This window comes from Triplophysa rosa, linkage group LG16 (assembly GCF_024868665.1).
Source record: "Triplophysa rosa linkage group LG16, Trosa_1v2, whole genome shotgun sequence".
In the NCBI taxonomy this organism is placed as follows: Eukaryota; Metazoa; Chordata; class Actinopteri; order Cypriniformes; family Nemacheilidae; genus Triplophysa; species Triplophysa rosa.
In genome coordinates this window covers 3,915,809-3,936,307 of record NC_079905.1, presented here as the reverse complement: position 1 = coordinate 3,936,307, position 20,499 = coordinate 3,915,809, and the positions used below count along the sequence as shown (strand labels likewise).

General features: G+C 37.2%; 2 protein-coding genes and 1 long non-coding RNA gene across 7 annotated transcripts in view; 1 reads left to right on the top strand and 2 right to left on the bottom strand.

Moving 5' to 3' along the window:
• oxr1b (oxidation resistance 1b) overlaps nt 1-10,128 on the top strand; it is a 36,364-nt gene extending 26,236 nt beyond the window's left edge. Inside the window, exons 10-17 of one of the 2 annotated variants that reach the window (XM_057354932.1) lie at nt 271-433; nt 2,615-2,783; nt 5,116-5,196; nt 6,705-6,824; nt 7,185-7,337; nt 8,039-8,134; nt 8,455-8,528; nt 8,608-10,128. In XM_057354932.1, the coding sequence (XP_057210915.1) occupies nt 271-433; nt 2,615-2,783; nt 5,116-5,196; nt 6,705-6,824; nt 7,185-7,337; nt 8,039-8,134; nt 8,455-8,528; nt 8,608-8,743 (992 nt within the window). In that variant the 3' untranslated portion in view covers nt 8,744-10,128. The remainder of the gene's footprint in view (nt 1-270; nt 434-2,614; nt 2,784-5,115; nt 5,197-6,704; nt 6,825-7,184; nt 7,338-8,038; nt 8,135-8,454; nt 8,529-8,607) is intronic. The other variant, XM_057354933.1, reaches the window with a different exon arrangement.
• A 2,713-nt stretch (nt 10,129-12,841) lies between these two features.
• LOC130567394 (uncharacterized) lies at nt 12,842-13,806 on the bottom strand. Its single transcript, XR_008964579.1, has 3 exons — nt 13,703-13,806; nt 13,381-13,533; nt 12,842-13,270 (listed from the first exon to the last, which is right to left on the bottom strand). It is a non-coding gene; the product is annotated as an uncharacterized LOC130567394 (long non-coding RNA).
• A 1,981-nt stretch (nt 13,807-15,787) lies between these two features.
• On the bottom strand, nt 15,788-20,421 carry ccdc127b (coiled-coil domain containing 127b). 4 transcript variants are annotated; one of them, XM_057354958.1, is made up of 3 exons: nt 20,211-20,421; nt 19,752-19,925; nt 15,788-16,591 (listed from the first exon to the last, which is right to left on the bottom strand). In XM_057354958.1, exons 2-3 carry the CDS (start codon nt 19,873-19,875, stop codon nt 15,912-15,914), a joined length of 804 nt encoding a protein of 267 aa, XP_057210941.1. In that variant the 5' UTR covers nt 19,876-19,925; nt 20,211-20,421; the 3' UTR covers nt 15,788-15,911. The 4 variants fall into 4 exon arrangements, 2 of the variants coding, with proteins under 2 accessions (XP_057210941.1, XP_057210940.1); XR_008964539.1 differs by lacking the exons at nt 19,752-19,925; nt 20,211-20,421 and adding an exon at nt 16,886-17,247 and having other exon boundaries at nt 16,481-16,591; XR_008964538.1 differs by lacking the exon at nt 19,752-19,925 and having other exon boundaries at nt 16,485-16,591.
• Nucleotides 20,422-20,499: the final 78 nt, after the last annotated feature.

Genomic DNA, 20,499 nt, shown 5'->3' with positions numbered 1-20,499 from the left:
GGCCCTTAAATAACACGATTTTCTGTGGGTATTATTGACTCGTCCGTAGTTCCACCGATTGAATTTATACCATTTATTAAACCCTCTCCAGCACGCTAACAACTTCATCTCACTCAACATGACAGCTTATTTAGCTGACGCATGCATAAGTGCGGTGTACTAGAATCTAAATGAATCAAGTAGCATGCAATATTTATGTCTCAATTTTACCTTCTGACATAGTGAATAAAGTGGTGCAGACTCTGTGCTGTTTTTTTTTCCCCGTCCCAGTTGCGTCAGGGTCCAAGCGGAAGTCCAAATCGCATAAGTTCCTGTGTCTGAGGGTTGGCAGGGCCATGCGGAAGACCTTTATTTCCCATGCCAGCGCATCCATGCAGCAGTACGCCCAGCGAGACAGGAAACACGAGTACTGGTTCGCCGTTCCTTCTGAGAGGTCAGTGTTGTTTCCCGCTCAGGTGACGAAAATGTCATGTTGTTTGTTTACTGACCTACTGCTTTGGACCCACGTCGAGAATATTTATGGGGTTTAAAGGGTTAGTTCACCCAAAAACAAAATGCAGTCAGAATTTATTCGCCCATATGTTTGTTCAAAAACTTTTTTTATTGGAACACAAAAGAAGATATTTTGAGAAATGTCTCAGTGGTTTTGTTTATGGAAATCAATAGGGACCATGTTGTTTGGTTACCAACATTCCTCAAAATATCTTCTGTGTTCTGCAGAAGAAAGAAAGTAATACAGGTTTGAAATAACATAAAGGTGAGACTTTTATTTTGGGGTGAACTGTCCGTGTAAATGTGTAAATGGTTCTTAATTTTCTGGCCAAAAACGTTTAAGCCTTATCAAAGTATCTCTGCTACCATCTGCATATAATTTTATTGTATATTACTAATAGAGCCTTAGTTTTTTCAGCCCTAATTATGTGTTAATGTGTCTTATTAACACTACAGTGTTTTTCTTGTTCATTTTGTTTCATTTATTTTCCCCTAATATTCCTTCATTTCATTCGTATATGTGATCTAAAGCCCTAATAAGAGATTTCCAAGGATTGGGTTTCTTAGATTGTGATTTTTATCCTTACATGAATCTGTGGGTTATTCTATGTCAATCCTAGGTTTCACAGACACATTTTATCTTAAACCAGGACTATGCCTTAGTTGAATTAAGATATTTATAGGATGCACTAGAAGAAAACATGACTGGTGTGCATCCTGAGACAAAACAATGGCACTGATATATTTTAAGATATTTCTGGGCAAGTTATTTTCTGTTAAGACAGGTCCCACATTCATTTTAGTCTGGGACTAGCCTTAAGCCTTGTCTGTGAAACCGGGCCCTAGTGTCTTTAAGAAACTGGATTAATCCATAGACACTGAATGACCGAGTCTAATTACTTGACATACTAATCTAATGCTCGAACTCAAAGCCTTGTGATCTGGAATCTTTTGCTTCTATATAATACATCTATTCAGCCACTCTAAAAAAATTATGAGAGATTTACATGCTGCATATGTTTTCATCTCAAAACTAAATTATGCATAGATACATTTTTCACCCTGGAGCAAGCACTTGCAAAAATGATATGATCCTTATTTGAAGGCAGTTTGTAATATTATTCCTTTTTAATGACTATGTGTGATCTGTTTGAAGTGTACATGTACATTTATGCAAACACAATTGGCAAAGAAACTTACAGTCGTACATTTGTTTATCATTTGTTTATCAGTAGCCGTTTTGTCAGGGCTCAAACCCATTCTACGTGGCTAAAGCAATGTTGTATCAATTAAGCCTGAAAATTAAAATCGCACACTTTTGTCTAACAACTATTGACTCCTTCATGTTTTTTAAATTCAATTTTGATTTATGTCATGCAAGTATGTATTTGCGTGCAAGAGATCTGTGCTTCATGAATTAAATGCCTGATATTGTATCATAAGCTTGTGGTTATGGGAAGGGTGGCACTGATAACTGCCCCACTGTTGTCTGACCCAGTTACGTGACTGGTCGCATCATGTGTTTGAGGTACCATGCAATGGTCCACTTATTTACTTTTGCACCGCAGGAGAGTATTCTGGGTGCATTCTAGCATGCATGTTAGCGAGTGTACTTTATGTGTATGTGTGTACTTGCTAAAGCCTGAAAGCTGCGCCAAATATCCCCAGGAAACCTTTGGAGCTCGACCAAATCCATCCATGACCGGACCATTTGTGTGTGTGTGTGTGTGTGTCTGCACTTATACAGTTTGTATGCTTGTTTGTATGAGCTTTTGTGTGTAATTATTTTAGTAGGTGACAATAGGTGAGTCTTTGTCTTTTAATACCACATGCAGGACTGGGTTTCATCACTGTCAACATGGTGCAATTACCTATAAGATGTTGTTGACACATCATTTAAAAAATTGAGTAAAGCAATTGAGCAAAGTGGTATATCAGAGTACGCGCATGCATGCATTAGCTTGAGTGAGATGTCAGTATAGAAATGAATAAATAAGTAAACTTTTATTTTATAATGTAAGCCTCAAATGTGTGCTGGAGTTATGGAGATTTACAAATTCAAAGTGAAAAGTAGCGAAACGTGTATGAAAAGCTGATGATCTCTCATTTGTATTTCCTATAGGTCAGACCACCTGTATGCATTCTTTGTCCAGTGGACCCCTGATGTGTATGGAGAAGGTTTGGGGGGAGTGACCCGGGAGCCTGGGTTTGTAGTGGTGAAAAAGAACCAGGAGGCTGAAAGTGGGCACCTGGACAAACCAGTGCCTGATATTACCTACAAAGACTGGGAGGTAAGAGCGGCTGTGGTACGATAACCTAAAACTAAACAGAATATGATTAAATTAAAATACCAAATGTAGAAAGCATTTCTAAACCTCATATGTTGCTTGTGTATTTATAATATAAATGAAGAGTTTGGTTCCAAAATGAGATAACTCTGTTTAAAAAAAAATCCAAAATCATGTTTTTTTTATTGTGCATTACAATTAACATCAATCAAACTGCAGTTGGTTTGCTTTGATTTAAGCCATAATAACAAAAAAATACAGCTAACTAACACAATAAAACACCATAAAAACATGATAAAATAATAAAAACCATGATTTTTGAAAATTTTGAAAAGTTCTCATTTTGGATCCAAACTCTTCAAATATGTACTGTATATTATTAATATATTTGGTAATTTAATATACTGTGGGCCCAAAGAGTGCTTGGACACTTAAGTCATTCTTAAATATTTTTGCATGTTTTATGCATTACATAATAGATCAAGTTGATTTTCTACTGTTATGTTTGGATAATTGTGCTGATGTTTGTTATCGATGTTATACACACATTGTATTCATGATGCTTATGTTGTGTCTGTTCTCCCCACACGAGTGTGTTATTCACTGCAGCGCTGGAGTCTGTGTTCTTGTGTGTTTGTGTGTCCTTCTTTCAGAGTTCTGTCCTCAGAGCTCCTCCGTTACCGACGAACCATGTTTATGCACATACTAACATTTAAGTATAAACGCATGAGTTTTCTGTTCCCAGCCATTGTTAATGTCCATGTAGTTTGCACAGTGTCTTAATGACATATTTATCGTCCATAGGGTGTTGAACTGGGATGTAATGTCATCTTTCATTGTAATGTGTGTTTGGCTTGGTTCTTATGGTGTTCAGTAAGCACTTCATGTAAGCATTTCATCACCCCTCCTAAAACAACCTATAGGTTAGCAGTACTATTTGACTGCTACATTATATTCATAATATAATATTAAAAAGCTTACTTTTTCATATTTCTATTTATTTGTTTTAAGAGCAAACGTGATTAGTTTGAGCCAATCAGCGAGGCATTCACATGATTTATTCGAATTTTTATACAGTATATAAAAAATATTTTTTGTTCAAATATTTACAATTTCTTTATAATGGTAACAATTAGCTAAATCTTTTCTGCATTTTTTATTATGGCGGTTCTCAAATTAATATTTTAATGTTTTATAAATATTAATGTTTATTTCAAACCCTGAACCTCCTCTTGCTTGGGCCGGTCAGAGGAAAGGGTCACATGAGTTCACGCACTTCTATTGGTCAGTGTGGGATATAAACAGCGCAAAGCTGCAGTTCACTTCAAAGCGTGTCTGTATCGGATAGAAACGCGCATGTCCCGGGACAGAAGTCTCTGCAGAAGTCATGTTTTTCTCCAGAAGAATTAAGGAGGGGTTTCAGCCGACGCCTAAATACAGCTTTGGCTTGGTAATGAAAACATGCACTGTATTCTTTATGTGTGTGCGTTGAATGTGCAACGATATGGCTTATACTTTTAAGTTTGTTGTTATTGTCAAACACGTTAAGAAGACGCACAACAGCCGAAAGGAAACGAACGCGCGGGTCTTGATACCCGTTTTTTAAAGTTCAAACTTTGTCATTTTACGAATTTCACGCGAAATGGAAAAACAGCGAGACGCGACGCAAAGGGCAACGACGCCTGCAAGACGCGACGCAAAGGGCGAGACGCCTGCCAGACGCGGTTTTACGCAAAAAATAAATAAACAAAACAAATGGCGTCCGAAAATAACAACACTGAATACATAAAACGCGCTTCTTATGAACCTTTGTACAAAATAGCACGTAATTGTGAATCATTTAGGTTGCATCAACGTAAGAATAGATGTTAGCTTTTGAAATGCGGTTTTCTGTTGCTTTGAGATGTGACGTATGCAGAGCATCTGGACTTGGGCAGGTTGATGGAGATGTCGTTTACATGTGTGTTTTGATCTCGGAAGGTGAATCCTGTTAGAGTAAAGCTTATTTGCTGTGTGAGATCTAATCTGACTGCCTGGTCTCCATGCAGCTGTCTGTCTGCACACATGGGTCAGGTGGATTTGACGTATATTTCATCATTCCTCATTTATTACTTCTTGTATTGGTCTTGGTATGTTGAACAGCTGTAATGAAATTCTGCATTGTGAACATGACCCTTGGTCACCACGTTTATAAGCAGAAGAGGAATAGCAAGCGCACTTACTTACTCCATCTCCTCAGCTGCATCGCTTTGGGTCTTCGACCTTCCCCTCGTGTTTAAGTTGTTATTTGTTCGGTCGGCTCTCATGGCTCACAATTCTTCTGTCTGTGCATTAGGTAGTGTCCGTTACTGAGTACTATCGACGGATAGATGCACTAAACAGCGAGGACCTCCGCTCGCTCTGCAAACGCCTTCAGGTGCCACATGCCATGATGCACACTCAAACCTCACAGGATGGTTTAGTGGCATTTCAGTTTTAAATGGTTTAAAGATGAAGGGATAGAAGTGATAATTGATGCAAATGAATTATCACAGTTATAAGTTGCATAATGCCGTTGATCAAAAATGAAATAAAGTTGCACTTGACTGCAGTGTTTGTTATGATTTACTCTCCAGACAGCATTGATCACACTCAAAGTCAACATGAAATCCAACAACACATTTTTTACGTACATTTACAATACTGTACCTCTAAACATCTTTCCTAAAGTAGCCAGACGGACCATTGTGTTTTGGTTAATGCAGCTTTTCTTAAATCTAACGAATAGTTTTGGCAAGTTCTTGCGTTCCGTCTACGCCCACATTCCTAATAGATATAAAGTCCTGTTTCATTATGGTTTCTAATATTTAAAAGCAAAAGAGGATATTGATCAAAATAGTTTGTGATGGCTGTTTCATGTTGACTTTAAAGGAAAACTTTATTCCTTAAAGTGTGATGATGTGGTCACACTAACCCTGCAAACATCCAAGACTGTGTATCTTGACGCAAAGCTGTAAAGATCAAGCAAACAAGTTTTTATTCTAGTTTTATTATTATTCTAAATTAGGTTTTAAATATACTTTTTCTCTTAATGTAGTGTGTTATTTTATTATTTAATTTTTTATACTGGTGTTGAGGTTTAGTTTTTTTATTTCCAGTTAATAATTTTAGTGCTTCGGTTTATTTCAGTTTATCGCTAAGGCAGCATTTCTTTTCATTCAGTATACAATTTTTCTAAAAAAAAAAAAAGAATAATTTCCCCCATAGTTTTACTACATTTTATTTGATTTCAATTAACAGAAATGTTTTAATAGTTAACTATAAACCTTGGTTTTATTGTCTTGGTCCTTGGGTATTTGCCTTGGTTTGCATCGCTATTGGCGAACTTCCCTTTTTTCCTGCAAATCGAACCCTTATTCTCCTGCTGAGATGCTGGTCATTCCATAACCTCAGGAATAATTCTTCCCTTGGAACCTTTCCTGTCAATCAAACCATGCTGATCTCCATCCATCCTTCCCTTTTCTACATCAGTTGGGGTAAATACTGACGTAGAAGCACACATTACCAAATTGAAATGAAGATGCTTTTGACTTGTAATGTGTGCATCAGCGAACTTCACTCCTCATGTCCTGCTCGTAGTCCATGTAGAGTTTCTCCTTTGAGCTGAATTGCTTTTGTTGACCCCAGTGGTGGGGGCACGATACCATCAAAATTCTGGAACATTCTCTTATATCGAGAGTACTGGTTTTACAGTATTATTAATGTAATGGTTTGGTTTGTGCCATTAGATGAAGTGTTTTATATTTGGAAAATATTTGAAAAAGCATGGTAAATTGGAGCTTAATTCACTCTACATACTCTCAATACAAGATGATGTTCGTGAAATTTTGGGCAAAACAAATAACACAACTGTGCTCATGTGTACTTCTTTCTTTTTTTATTTAGATCACAACCAAGGAGGAGGTGAACTCTAAACTTATGGTAAAAAGTGACCCAGAACCAGAGATATTCAGACCCCATCTGAATGAGCCCAGTGTCCTACTGCAACCGGAGCAGATTGAAAAGGCAAGTATAAATGCTTATCGCTAATCTGTCTGGGACCCGTGTCTGCCCATATCTGTCTGTACACCTCATTTATATTCAACTCTCCAATGCCCAGACTTCACAATCTATTCAACTTCTCTATTGAACGATGAGCTGCCCTTCATCTTTAGGAGTTCTCAGGGGTCTCCTGTGACATTTTCGTTCCTACCTCTGGCATTTTGATTGTAATTTGCCCGCCAAAGCCATTATTTTTCGTTACACTTGCATTTCCAAGTCATACCCCAAAGTTTCTTTAATTCAAGGTCATGCTGCTGTAATGATTTGCCTTTATTAATTTGGGGGGTCCGTTACTCATCTCTGACCTTTCCCCCCAATTCTCAGCTGGCCAAGCACCTGCCCCCCAGGACAATCGGCTATCCCTGGTCTTTAGCGTTCAGCACATCCAATCACGGCATGAGTATCAAGAGCTTGTATCGGACCATGCAGGGTCAGGACTCTCCAGTTCTCATGGTCATCAAAGACAGTGATGGGCAGGTATGCTTTAGGTTCTCTTTTGCATTCTTTGAAAGAGAGATCAATTTGTGTCATAAGTAACACGGGTAGCGATAGCCAACAATACATTGTAATTTATGAAATTATCTTTTTTTAATGCCAAAAATCATTAGTATATTAAGTAAAGATTATGTTCCATGAAGATATTGTGTAAATTTCCTACCGTAAATATATCAAAACTTGACAAAGTTGCGAACATCACTCGCTGCTGCCCGCTCTTTGAGAATTACCCGCTCAAGTTCAGCTTTCGGGTTTATCTACTTTCCACAACGTTATTGCAGCATTAAGCCAATAGAGAGTGTTAAAACAAACCTGTTTCTTCTTTGCAACGGCCTGCTACAGCGCTTCTGATTAACAACTTCAAAGGCGATTTTCTCAATATTTCAAGTTTTTTGCACCCTCAGGGTCCAGATTTTCAAGTAGTCATATCCAAAGATTGTCCTATTCTAACAAACCATACACCACATATGGAAAGATGATTCAGCTTTCAGATTATGTATAAATCTGAATTTCAAAGTACTGACCCTTAAGACTGGTTTTGTGGTCCGGGTCACATTTGAGATTGAAATGGCCATTTTTCTATGCAAATTTGTTTTTCGTTCTCTCTATATTTGCATAATTTATAAATATTCATTCATGTGTCAAATGTTCTGGTTCATACAAGTTGTGTGTTGTTTTTGTAGCTGTTTGGAGCACTTGCTTCCGAACCGTTTAAAGTCAGTGATGGCTTCTATGGCACCGGAGAGACCTTCCTCTTCACCTTCTGCCCAGACTTTAAGGTGAGAATAGATTAGGTATACGTGAAGGGCTTTGATGGACCGGTATGTGAAAGTTTACGTCAAATATCTACAGTTTTATTTATGCATTTTGTCGTACAATGACCAGTAGTCAAAGCAGATGACAAAATCTAAAGAGAAGTGTGTGTGGCCAATATAATGTAGACCTATGAAAATATATTGGATTAAATTGGAAGAAATGTACTTCAAATTAAATGAAGCATGTTTACTAGTGGTGTCATTCTTTTAAACCCAAGTATGTTTTATACAATTTATGAAGAAATGCACCGGTTTATGAGAATAAAGACGTTGCACGTTTCTAGGTTTTCAAATGGACCGGTGACAACTTATTCTTCATGAAAGGAGATCCAGACTCCTTAGCCTTTGGTGGTGGAGGGTATGTATGGATGATGCGTTGCCATAATCTGTGTTTATAAATCAAAGATGCCTACATTTGCTCTCTCTTCTCTCTTCAGAGGTGAGTTTGGTTTGTGGTTGGATGGAGACCTCTATCATGGCAGAACTCACTCATGTAAGACCTTTGGAAATCCAATGCTCTCTAAAACAGAAGACTTCTACGTGCAGGACATTGAGATCTGGGCTTTTGAATAACGCACCCTGCATCATAGACTTTTCAAATAAATGACAATAGGAGGCAATATCAGCAAAGAAGCCCAGAAATCCAATGTACAGTGCCCTTCATTTCTGGAATTGCCGAGATGGGTGGTGAATTTTGCTGTGTGTGATCCTGCGGTCTCAATAGAAGGTTCGTTTGACCTACATCCAGGCGGATTGAGGTCGTGAACCTGTCTTAAACCCATTTGCTGCCTGAGGTCCTCCGGTCTTGAGGATAAGGAAGGGCGGCGATGGACGTTCCTGAATGTTTGTACAAAGAAATGTAGCTCATCCAATTTGGGGTTTCAAGACCTGAAATACAACCCTACTCACCTGTAGCACTGCGTCTATATCGAGCACATGATATCTAACCTCACAAGCCCTGTTATTGAGATGTCTCACACAGGCTCTGTATAATCACGTGTCATTACTTATTGTAATATTCAATACCGTGTTGCTGTAAAAATGTGAAATAACATGCAACCTGTGTGGTGCCCTTATCTCAATATCCGCCTATAAATTCTTTTCTTTCGTCTTGGCGTCAAGGCAGGTGACCCATGTACAGGTCAATGAGAAGGAACAGACTGATTTCACTGGAATTGGGGAAGTATATATACGCATATATAAATACATATAGCAATTATATATTTATATCTCTATTAGTGTACTGTGTACATAACTATCTGACGTATCGCTGTTATGTGTGACAGTGATATGGTTTGCGCTACTATCCTTATAAGTATAATCTGAATTGTACATTTTCCTTGTAAATTTGTTCCAATAAATATTTCTATATGCACAAGATGTAAACACTAATCCAATGTCAACTTGAAGCCCTTCGCTGGTGACGGAGGGGTCTCAAGAGACCGGCTCTTTATGTCGACAGTAACCTAGGAACCGTATATAAGGTGACCTGGGTGTTTGCGATGCGACGAGGGTGATGAGAGACTGGTGACAATCTCCAGGGCTTATGGATGAGTGCTGGCATGAGAAGACCACTTACTGCAATATTTACAAAGAGCCACCCAGGGCACTTGACACCCAAACGACCAAAATACAGGTTTATGGAGTGTAAGTGTAATGAATGCCCTTTTATGAACCGTATTCAACCTGGAGGTTTATGCAGAGAAATGCCAGCTGAAAACAGGCCCAAAAATTTGACCGAACTGTTATGACCGGTGTCTTGTTATGAAGGTCTGATGCTCTCTGCATGTCATAGGATCTTGGAGTCGAAGCTCTGAGATGATCCTCAGGGCCCTCCTGGTCTTCCAGAATAGTATTTGATGGTTATGTGGAATCTCAAATAGATCAATAATCCCTTCAATAAACCCTCACAGATGATTATGTATCAATGTATTAATCACAATAAAGCCTATCTAGTAATGACATTCTGTGGCATTTTCTATGTGAGTGAATGCATGAGATTGAAATGTTTAATAATGTACAACTATATACAGTAGTTTAAAAAAGCCAATAACCCATTTGAAGTTCTGTTTCATACAGTGATTTGCCATCTTTGATTCCCCCTTATGTCCAGTAATATGCTATAACAAAGCAATAGGTTGACACATTGCATTTTGCTGAACAATCAAGATATATTTGACGTTGAAAGATAAGGTAAAACGTGACTGCACATGCAAAAAACATTGTTATTTAGTCAATATAAATTTAGTACTCATGACATTCCAAACCTGTATGACTGACTTTCTGTATGACTGACATAATTTATATTTTTTGGGGAACCATCCCCTTCAAGGTTTTCCCTACCTTTGTCTCCCTCTGGTGGCTACATACGGAAGCATTTTCTTAATCAGATAGACAAGTGGTTGATGGCAAGTTTTCTTTATTCAGATACATTCCGATATTTTAAACAGTTCATGCAGGGCTTGCAAAAGAAAATCTGCCACAACACTCGGCCTCAGATGATTTGTCTTTATTTCATTCTCAAAGATTATTACTTGCTTTGAGGGCAATATATAAAATAATGAGATGTCAAGCAGTAATTCTCATGTTGTTATGCTATTTATTTTTTCCTGGGCTTAGACATCCATTTTTTTATCAACTCAATTTGAGTTGACATGTTATATTCAGCTCCAGGACCAGTTGTTATTAGAGATTTTAGTGTACAGAGACCTTATGAATTACACCCACGGATTTGTTCTCCCTCTGCTCACGATGATCCTCCTCAAATGTATAATCTCCGTGTTTAAATCTGATAACTCTTTCTGATGTCTTTCATCATTTGCTTTCAGAAGACGAATCTCCATTTCAACCTCTGATAGTTTGTTTTGAGTTTTGCTTATGTACTTTTCTGTTAACAGAGAATACAACAGGTCATTTGTACTGTAAGAAGCTGTGTGCACATTGTTTTGCACATGTTTTTAATGCAAGTTAACAAAAGCAATCAATAGATTTTGGGTGGAAACTACATGTAGAAATAATTCAAATAGACACTTACGACAAACACCAAGCCCAGAGCCAGCCAGTAAAACCAGCAGGGGCCATTTCGACTTCCAGATCCAACCCCAGTTCCAGTCCCAGTTCCAGTTCCAATTATTATTCCCACCGCGCTTATTTTGACTAATATTCATCTTATTACGTCCATTGCCATTCATATCGTTCAAACTGACTGAATATAAAATAAGAACAATATCAGCTCTAAACTATAAGTTTATTTTTTATGTAGGCTATGTGAACAAAATAATCTGTTAAAATATACTTATTTAGAAGCTTCAAACACATTCTTGAGAATGCAACATTTTTTGAGAGCTGCCACAGTTGCACAAGTACCCCTCTAACCATATAGACTATAAGATTCTCTTACCTTCTCCCTGAACATTAAAGAGCATATAGTGAACATAATGATGTGTACATCATCCTGTACTGTATGGTGTTTTATGACATTCACCTTTAATTATTCGCATCTGGTGCGACTGGTTTTGCAGATCCTATTTAATTTAAACTTGAAAGGAAAATCCCAACCCTGTTGACACGAACTGGCTTGTCTAGTTTCTTTTGCGCTTTAAAAGGGCTTTGTAGTGCAATATTTTTAATTCAATTGAATTTTTATGTGTTTTTCAAGGGCCACATAATATAGGAAAACCTCTATATCGATTTATTGTATATATTTTTAGAATTCCAGTTTTAAAGAATAGAACTGTAAAGTTTATTTTGAGTTATTTTTGCATGAACCATTTGTTTTGGAAAATAAAAATCAGACAAAGCAACAAAAGATCACATGACCTCTTCCAGTTTCACTTTTGTTGAATTAAATGACACACAGTGTGCCACACCTTATGGTGTGTGACAAAAGCTAAGGAATAGCTGAAGAGAAATAACGTGGAATCCAATAATAAAAGATGTAATGCCAAAAAAGTGTCAAATCATGCAGAACCACAAGACATGGAGAAGAAGGGACACTGTTACATTATTTTGATATTTGTGATACAACAGACACCAGTGTAATGTTTGCCCCTTTGACTGGATGGGAGCAATTTTGCTTTTATTGTTAAACTAAATATTTTTACAACTGTCCAAAAGGTTAGCGTTCATATTGATAGAATACTTATATTTTTATTACCTTTTAGCTCATATATTTTGCTAATGTGATCACAAATAATGCTGTGATTTTTTTATGCTTTTTGAAGATACACTATTCTCAACTGGTCAAACTGGTTCTGTAAATGCAAAGCTTATTTAAAATAAAAATGCCAACCTTATTGTAAACATAACCCAGATTGTGCAGTTGGCCACAGTGAGCAGTTTTACTCAGACAGATACTTTCAGACAGACCAATACATATGTTTTTTAAAGCAAACAATTCATGCAGGGCCTGTGACCAAGCACAGCCTCGTGATTTATAGCCACGTTTAAATTTATCTATTTATTAAAAATATTCTTGATTTAGCACTGATATTTTACTAAATGGTAAATAAATGGTATTTAACCTGTAACAATGTTATGCAACAAAACAAAGCACTTTAGGTACTGTGTGAGTCAACATATTAAATAATGATGTGTCAGCACTCATTCTTATGTTATTACACATTTATTATTATTATTATTGTTTTTTTGTCAAATAAGTTTTTATTGAAGACACAAATTAAGAAGAGTTACAATCTTACATAATTGTCTCTTTTACCATAAACATATACAAACAAATAAGAGAAAACAAACAAAAGAAACTAATAAAATAAAATAAAAATAAATAATAATACATTTATTATTTTATAAGACCTTCAACCCTTTGATTAACTGAATACAAGTTTACGTGTTTTATTTTACTCAATTTCACACAACACTTGTTTGATTTTAGTGTAGTACAACAACCTGCAGACCTTATGAATTACACCCATGGATTTGATCTCCCTCTGGTCACAGCGATTCTCCTCAAATGAATGATCTCCATGTTTAAAGTTGATAACTCTTTCTTATGACTTGCATAATTTGCTTTCAGATGACGAATCTTCATTTCATCCTCTGATGTTTGCTTTTAGAACATTATTTATTGTAATATGTACTTTTCTGTTAAGAAAATACAACAAGTAATTTATACTGTAAGAAGCTTAATCCAACAAAAACAATTAATGCATTTAAGGTAGAAAATACATGTGGAAATAACCAAGTATACATACTATAAACAAGTCCAGAGCCAGCCAGTAAAAATAGCTGAGACCAGTTCCAACTCCAGTTCCAGTTCCAGTTCCAGTTCCAATTATTATTCCCACCATGCTCATCTTGTCTATTCATTTTTTTACGTTCACTGCTACTTACGTCATTTAGTTTGACTGAATAGAAAAATAAGAATAATGTCCGTTCTTAACTACAAGTTTATGTATATGTTATAATAATATAATCTGTTAAAAACGAGCTGTTTCAAACATATTCTGAAAATACAAGTTTTGAGTACAAGTAAACCTTAAATCATGTGCATATATCATATTAAGATTCACTGACCTTTTCCCCGAGCATTAGACATTGAGCATGTAGACTAGTGAACACAATAATGTACAACATCCTGTTTTTATGACATTCACCTGTTATTCATCTCTGGTGTGACTGGTTCTGCAGATCCTGATAATTTACATATTTACATTTGAAAAGAAAATCTCAACCCTGTTCAGGTTGTCTAGTTTTTGTTTTGCTCTTTAAAAATGGCTTGGTAGTGCATTGTCTTTAATTCAGTCTAGGGATTTTAATGTGTTTCTTTTCGGACACAAACAGTAAAACCTTTGTATCTAACAATATTCCAATTTTAAAGCTTATTTTGAGTGTGTGTGTGTTTTTTCATAAACCACAAATGATCACATGACTTATGAGAAGGCATGGCATTTTATGTAAGTTGTTATGTAAGTTAAACAAACATGAATTAATGAGGAAAAAAGTGAAACTGAAAGAGTGGCAGTTTGTGACAAAAGCTAAAGACAGCTGTAATATATATACAGTATATAAGTCTAAATGCAGAACCTTAATAAGACATTATACGGACATTTACTTGCATGCAAGAAGGAACATCATTACAACATTATTATGTTTGTGATACAGAGGCCAGTTTCATTTTTCACCCCTTTTGACTGAATGGAAAAAATGCTTTTATTTTTACAACTGTCCATAAGTTTAGCATTCTTATTGATTGAATGTGTTTATTTATATAACCTATTAGCTGTATTTGACTTATTCCATAATGCTGTGATTTTGCATTATACGCTTTTTGAGGATGAACTATTCTCAACTGGCTAAAGTGGTTCTGCAAATGCAAATCTTTTTTAAATAAAGGAAAATCCCACTTTTATTGTAAACATGAACCAGATTGTTCATTGCTTAATTGAATTAAAATTAGGCATCAAAATTATAATACACGTCAGAGCCAGTGGTCCAGTGGACTGTGTGCAACCCAGTGTTCCCCTCTCTCTCACTGCATAACTTACTCTCAATATCCAATAGCCTATAAACTATAAAGGCCAAAAAAATAAAGAATTGTAGCTTACTATTGTAATTGTGGCATAGATCAATCGCCAGTTTATGAGAATAAAGAGACATTGCTTTGATGATTTGTCCGAAATTTACACATTCTGTAAATATGATTTTCCCGCTCGCAAGCAATAAAATATTTTCAACGACAAATCTGGGTCTCATCTCTCAGAAAAGTTTCCACAAAAGTATCAATATATTAATGACAATAAAGTCTATAATGATGACATTTGTTGTTGTTTTTTGTATGCGTGTATGATTAAACTCATAGCCTGTTGTTGTTTAGCTGTACTTCAGTGATATTTCATTGTCATAGATTTCAACCATAAAAAGAGAGAAATTTCTAGCTGATCTTTTTTTAATATAGATGGAAAAGATGACAGCATTTAATTATGTTATTAATCGATTCATGTAGTGTACACAAGCCTAAAATAATTATATACAGGTTTGGTTTATGGTAGACCTCCATTTAGTGGTTACCATCCAGCTCTGGCAAGCCAAAACAACTCAAACTCTAGAATAAGATACAAATTTTCATCTATTTCTGGTCTGTCCCTTACTATAAAATGTGAGTTACTGGAGATTTCATCTTTGCAATGGTTTTGTATCATCTCTCGATGATTCTTCTCAATTAACTTGTGTTAATAAATCTTAAAATGAACTTTTTCACGTTAAGAGTTAAAATCATTTTTTTATTGTGAGGATAAGGCATATATAAAAAGTCTATGGCCCGGTTTCATAGATAAGGCTTAGCCTAAGTCAGGACTATGCCTTAGTTCATTTGTTTGACCTTTTTTGTGTTTTGTCAGTTTTTCTTATTTTCACCTGTAAAGCTGCTTTGGAACAATGCACATTGTGAAAAGCGCTATATAAATAAAATTGAATTGGAAAAATATCTATAATAAGACAAGTAGAGGCTAATTGTTGTTAAAATCAAACAATTCATACTAACCAAAATTCAGCCTAAACTGAAATTTTTTTTTTGAAATTTTGAAATTGTACATTTTCTTTTGACTGATTCTGTATTGACACGTTCAAAATGTGAAAAAAATCACCAAACACTTTCCTTGTCAAAACCGTTTATTAAAAAATGAATACACCACCACCAAATAACAGTGACAGTATGCAGTCAATAAGACATTAATATAGATCAAGTGCAATTTGTTTCTATTGTATTAATCACTGCTGACGTCTGCTATTTTTTAGTCTGCAAGCCAAGGACAGCAGCTTCTGCTCTCTGGTGTGTTTGTAGGGTGACCTGCATCTGCCAGTATCTAAGGTACAGCCACATGAGACTCCCGTTCCTGCGCTCATCTGTGTTGAGAGGCTCGGCACAACTGCGATCATTCTTGAAAATGTCCCTGAGGCCATCCTCCATCTCCAGATGAGCAAGAAGAGGCTCTTTGGCCGTCCGAACGAACAGATCTTTCTCCAACTCAACCCTCCTCGCACGGGGCACCAAGATACTGCAAAAGGCCCTCTGCCTCTCCACCAGCCTGTACTCTACTTCCTTCAAAGCCACTGACGCCCTCCTCTCTCGATCTTTCTCTTTCTCCAATGCCTCGTGAAAAAGTGCCCCACCGGGACCTCCAGAGAGCCTAGATTTCTCATTTTCTAGCCTTTCACGTTCCAACCTGATGCTTCGCCGTTCTTCCTCGAGACGTTGGCCCTGGGAGGCCAGAGCTTGACGGTACCCATGCGCCCGTTGAAGTTCTTTCTCTAGATCAAGCTCCATTTGAGCTGTTTCTCTGCGGTTTTCAGAGAGAGTCTGACGGTATTTCAGCTCCAGATCCTTCTGGATGGTGTCCATGTTCTGGTCGTACATGACCTTGGCCTCTTCGATTTCCTTTCGAGACTCTTTTGACCAGATCCACCCTAAAAACAGCCACGAAAAACAAACAGTAACACCCTAAAATGAGAATTTTGCCATTGCTCATGTTGTTCCAAAACCTGTATAAAATGAGATTCTTAGTTAGGTAGAATGTTGACACAAAATGACTGACAGTCTCAGTCGCCATTCACTTTTATTGTCTGAAAAAATTGTTAAAGAGTACATTCCTCAATATTTTTAAGGGCTTATTTTGGTTTATGGAGTGTCCGACAACAAGTTTATGTACATACATGATGTAAAAATACTATTATTTCGTAATAATAAGCAGTTTTTATTACCTTACTTCTTGACTGACTCTCAAATGATTCGTTCCGCGATTCATCTGTGTAATCTCCGCCTTTCCGCCAGCGTAGTCTGATCTGATTGGTCAGATAGTGTAGTCTGCTGTGATTGGTCAAACGCGTTCAGCATGTGTCGCAAATGGACCGCCTATCATTACTGCTGTATTACGGTTTGCAGGTGGTTGGATATTAACAGTGTATAGAGAGAGATGGCGTCGATTTTACCTTACCAGTTCGAGCCCGAGTCTGACGAATCATTCTTTAATCCTTATACAGATGCCAGTAAGAAAAAGGACTGTTTTAGACACTTCTCTTGTAACAGTTAGTTATCACGGCATACAGTGTACGGTGTTCGTATCTTCAGATGTTATTATAACTATAGTACACCACGCAGTTCTTGAAATAAAGACTTTGCGAGTTAATATGGTTGAACACTTACATTAGCGCAACGAGTTTATAGCTAACGTTAGGTAAACAAACAGTAACAACCCCAAAAATAACGGTAACGTTAGCTAAACACAGACATGAGATAACGTCACACAAATTTAATTTTAAGTAAAGACAAAAATAAAGAGTCACACTTACAGGTTGTGATTCGGTGGAGCTTACAGGTCCAAATAAAGTTGGTATTGCAACATCTTTTAAGGAAAGACGTTTAATGTATCCTGCAGTAAAGGCGCCAAGATTGATGAAGCAATCTTCGGTAAAATGACGCGCGCAAAGTAAAACGTTCGGTTTATACTCCTTTGGTGTCGTTTGAAAAATAAATAGTAACCATTTTTTCCTCAGAAGTTCTTCCTTTGGTAGTGAAAATAAGACTGACTTAGTTTCACTACATAGAACACAGCTTCTCTTAGACATGATGCACACGTCACGAACGAGCTAGTACAGTGTTTGGGGAGGAGAGAGTTAAGTTTTCGCAGTCAGTAGGCGGGGATTTTTCTAGTGACGTAGGTACATTGTGGTTAAAGATTCGGACAGGTCATGGCTTGTTCGCGTGATTCAGAGTCGATTACCTTTTTTATAAGCTAATAACTTTGTTATTCGTTCACCTTCGGATTTACAACTTGGCAGATTGCTTACATTCAAACACGGCAAAATTAAACACTTCATGAAATGTATTTTTTATGATCTCGAGGAATGTACTCTTTAACCTTATCAAAAATGAGTTATCTTGTTTTCTCTTGTTGGAGAAAAAGTCATTGGAAGGGTTGGAACACTTAAAGGTTAAAAACTGACAACTAATGAAAATCCCAAATTCAGTATCTCAGAAAATTAGAATATTACTGAAGACCAATACACTGCGTTCCAAATTATTATGCAAATGATATCTTTCTCTGGTTTTCCTAATTTGTCGATGCAAATGACAGTCAGTATAATTTTCAAGTAATCAACAGTTAGGGTACATTTGGAATTTTATTGAACAAACCTCCCACTGACAACAGTATTTATTTAAAAAATGAAAAACTCAAAATGCACTGTTCCAAATTATTATGCACAACAGAGTTTGAAAACATTTCATAGGTTGTAAAAAACTGAAAATGGTCATTTGTTGAATTTGCAGCATTAGGAGGTCATATTTACTGAAATCAAAAGCTATTTCAATCAAAAACATCCTAACAGGGCAAGTTACATGTTAACATAGGACCCCTTCTTTGATATCACCTTCACAATTCTTGCATCCATTGAACTTGTGAGTTTTTGGATAGTTTCTGATTGAATTTCTTTGCAGGATGTCAGAATAGCCTCCCAGAGCTGCTGTTTTGATGCTAACTGCCTCCCACCATCATAGATCTTTCGCTTGAGGATGCTCCAAAGGTTCTCAATAGGGTTGAGGTCAGGGGAGGATGGTGGCCACACCATGAGTTTCTCTCCTTTTATGCCCATAGCAGCCAATGACACAGAGGTATTCTTTGCAGCATGAGATGGTGCATTGTCATGCATGAAGATGATTTTGCTACGGAAGGCATGGTTCTTCTTTTTGTACCATGGAAGAAAGTGCTCAGTCAGAAACTCTACATACCTTGCAGAGTTCATTTTCACACCTTCAGGGACCCTAAAGGGGCCCACCAGCTGTCTCCCCATGATTCCAGCCCAAAACATGACTCCGCCACCTCCTTGCTGACGTCGCAGCCTTGTTGGGACATGGTGGCCATCCACCAACCATCCACTACTCCATCCATCTGGACCATCCAGGGTTGCACGGCACTCATCAGTAAACAAGACTGTTTGAAAATTAGTCTTCATGTATGTGTGGGCCCACTGCAACCGTTTCTGCTTGTGAGCATTGGTTAGGGGTGGCCGAATAGTAGGTTTATGCACAACTGCAAGCATCTGGAGGATCCTACACCTTGAGGTTTTCGGGACTCCCGAGGCACCAGCAGCTTCAAATACCTGTTTGCTGCTTTGCAATGGCATTTTTGCAGCTGCTCTCTTAATCCGATGAATTTGTCTGGAAGAAACCTTCCTCATTCTGCCTTTATCTGCACGAACCCTTCTGTGCTCTGAATCAGCCACAAATCTCTTCACAGTACGATGATCTCGCTTAAGTTTTCGTGAAATATCTAATGTTTTCATACCTTGTCCAAGACATTGCACTATTTGACGCTTTTCGGCAGCAGACAGATCCTTTTTCTTTCCCATATTGCTTGAAACCTGTGGCCTGCTTAATAATGTGGAACGTCCTTCTTAAGTAGTTTTCCTTTAATTGGGCTCACCTGGCAAACTACTTATCACAGGTGTCTGAGATTGATTTCAGTGATCCAAAGAGCACTGAGACACAATACCATCCATAAGTTTAATTGAACAATATAAAATTAAATGTTTACGACACTTAAATCCAATTTGCATAATAATTTGGAACGCAGTGTAAAGGCAGCGAGTCCCAGCATGGGCACCAGAAGGGCATAATTCCACTTGCTGCTACCGCCATCACCCTGTTGCTCTGGTCTTATATTCCAGTCGTCAGGGTTATTCAAGTTGTTCATGTGGACTGCAGTCGTACGAATAAATAAATGCTTTTGTAGGGATGGGACACCTACAACAAGCAAATGGCAATGTCATTCAGACTGGACAAAATAAACGTGCATCATTGTTTGCATCATGCCACTGTAATGAAACTGATACGGGTTAAAGTTTGATCGTATTCTCTGGTGAACAAAAAGCGAACAGCACGAGACCACATAGCAGTTGAAATGACCTATTTGCACGACATGTACGCTAGTTTCAGCTAATTTCGTTAAATTTGCATCAAATCGCACATTTCCCATGCATAGACAAACGATACTTGTTATGTCCAAGCAAAAATATTGTTTATCATTACCTTGTACTGTACGTATTAAAAACACTTGTCCTTTTCGCACATTACAGTGCGACTTTAAACAAATCGCTTTCCATTATAGGTAAAGAAGACATCTGCGTCCGTGTTCTCAGACAGTAAACATACTTATTTAATATAGAAGAGCTATATTATACACACATACAGAATAAAATAATTAACTATATCTTCTTTAAAGCGCATGTGTATGCTTCTATTGTTTTATTATATAACGTTTCTTAATACACCCCCCCCCCCGTCCTGGATACACATTGGTACGTTCCTCCTCGCTGAA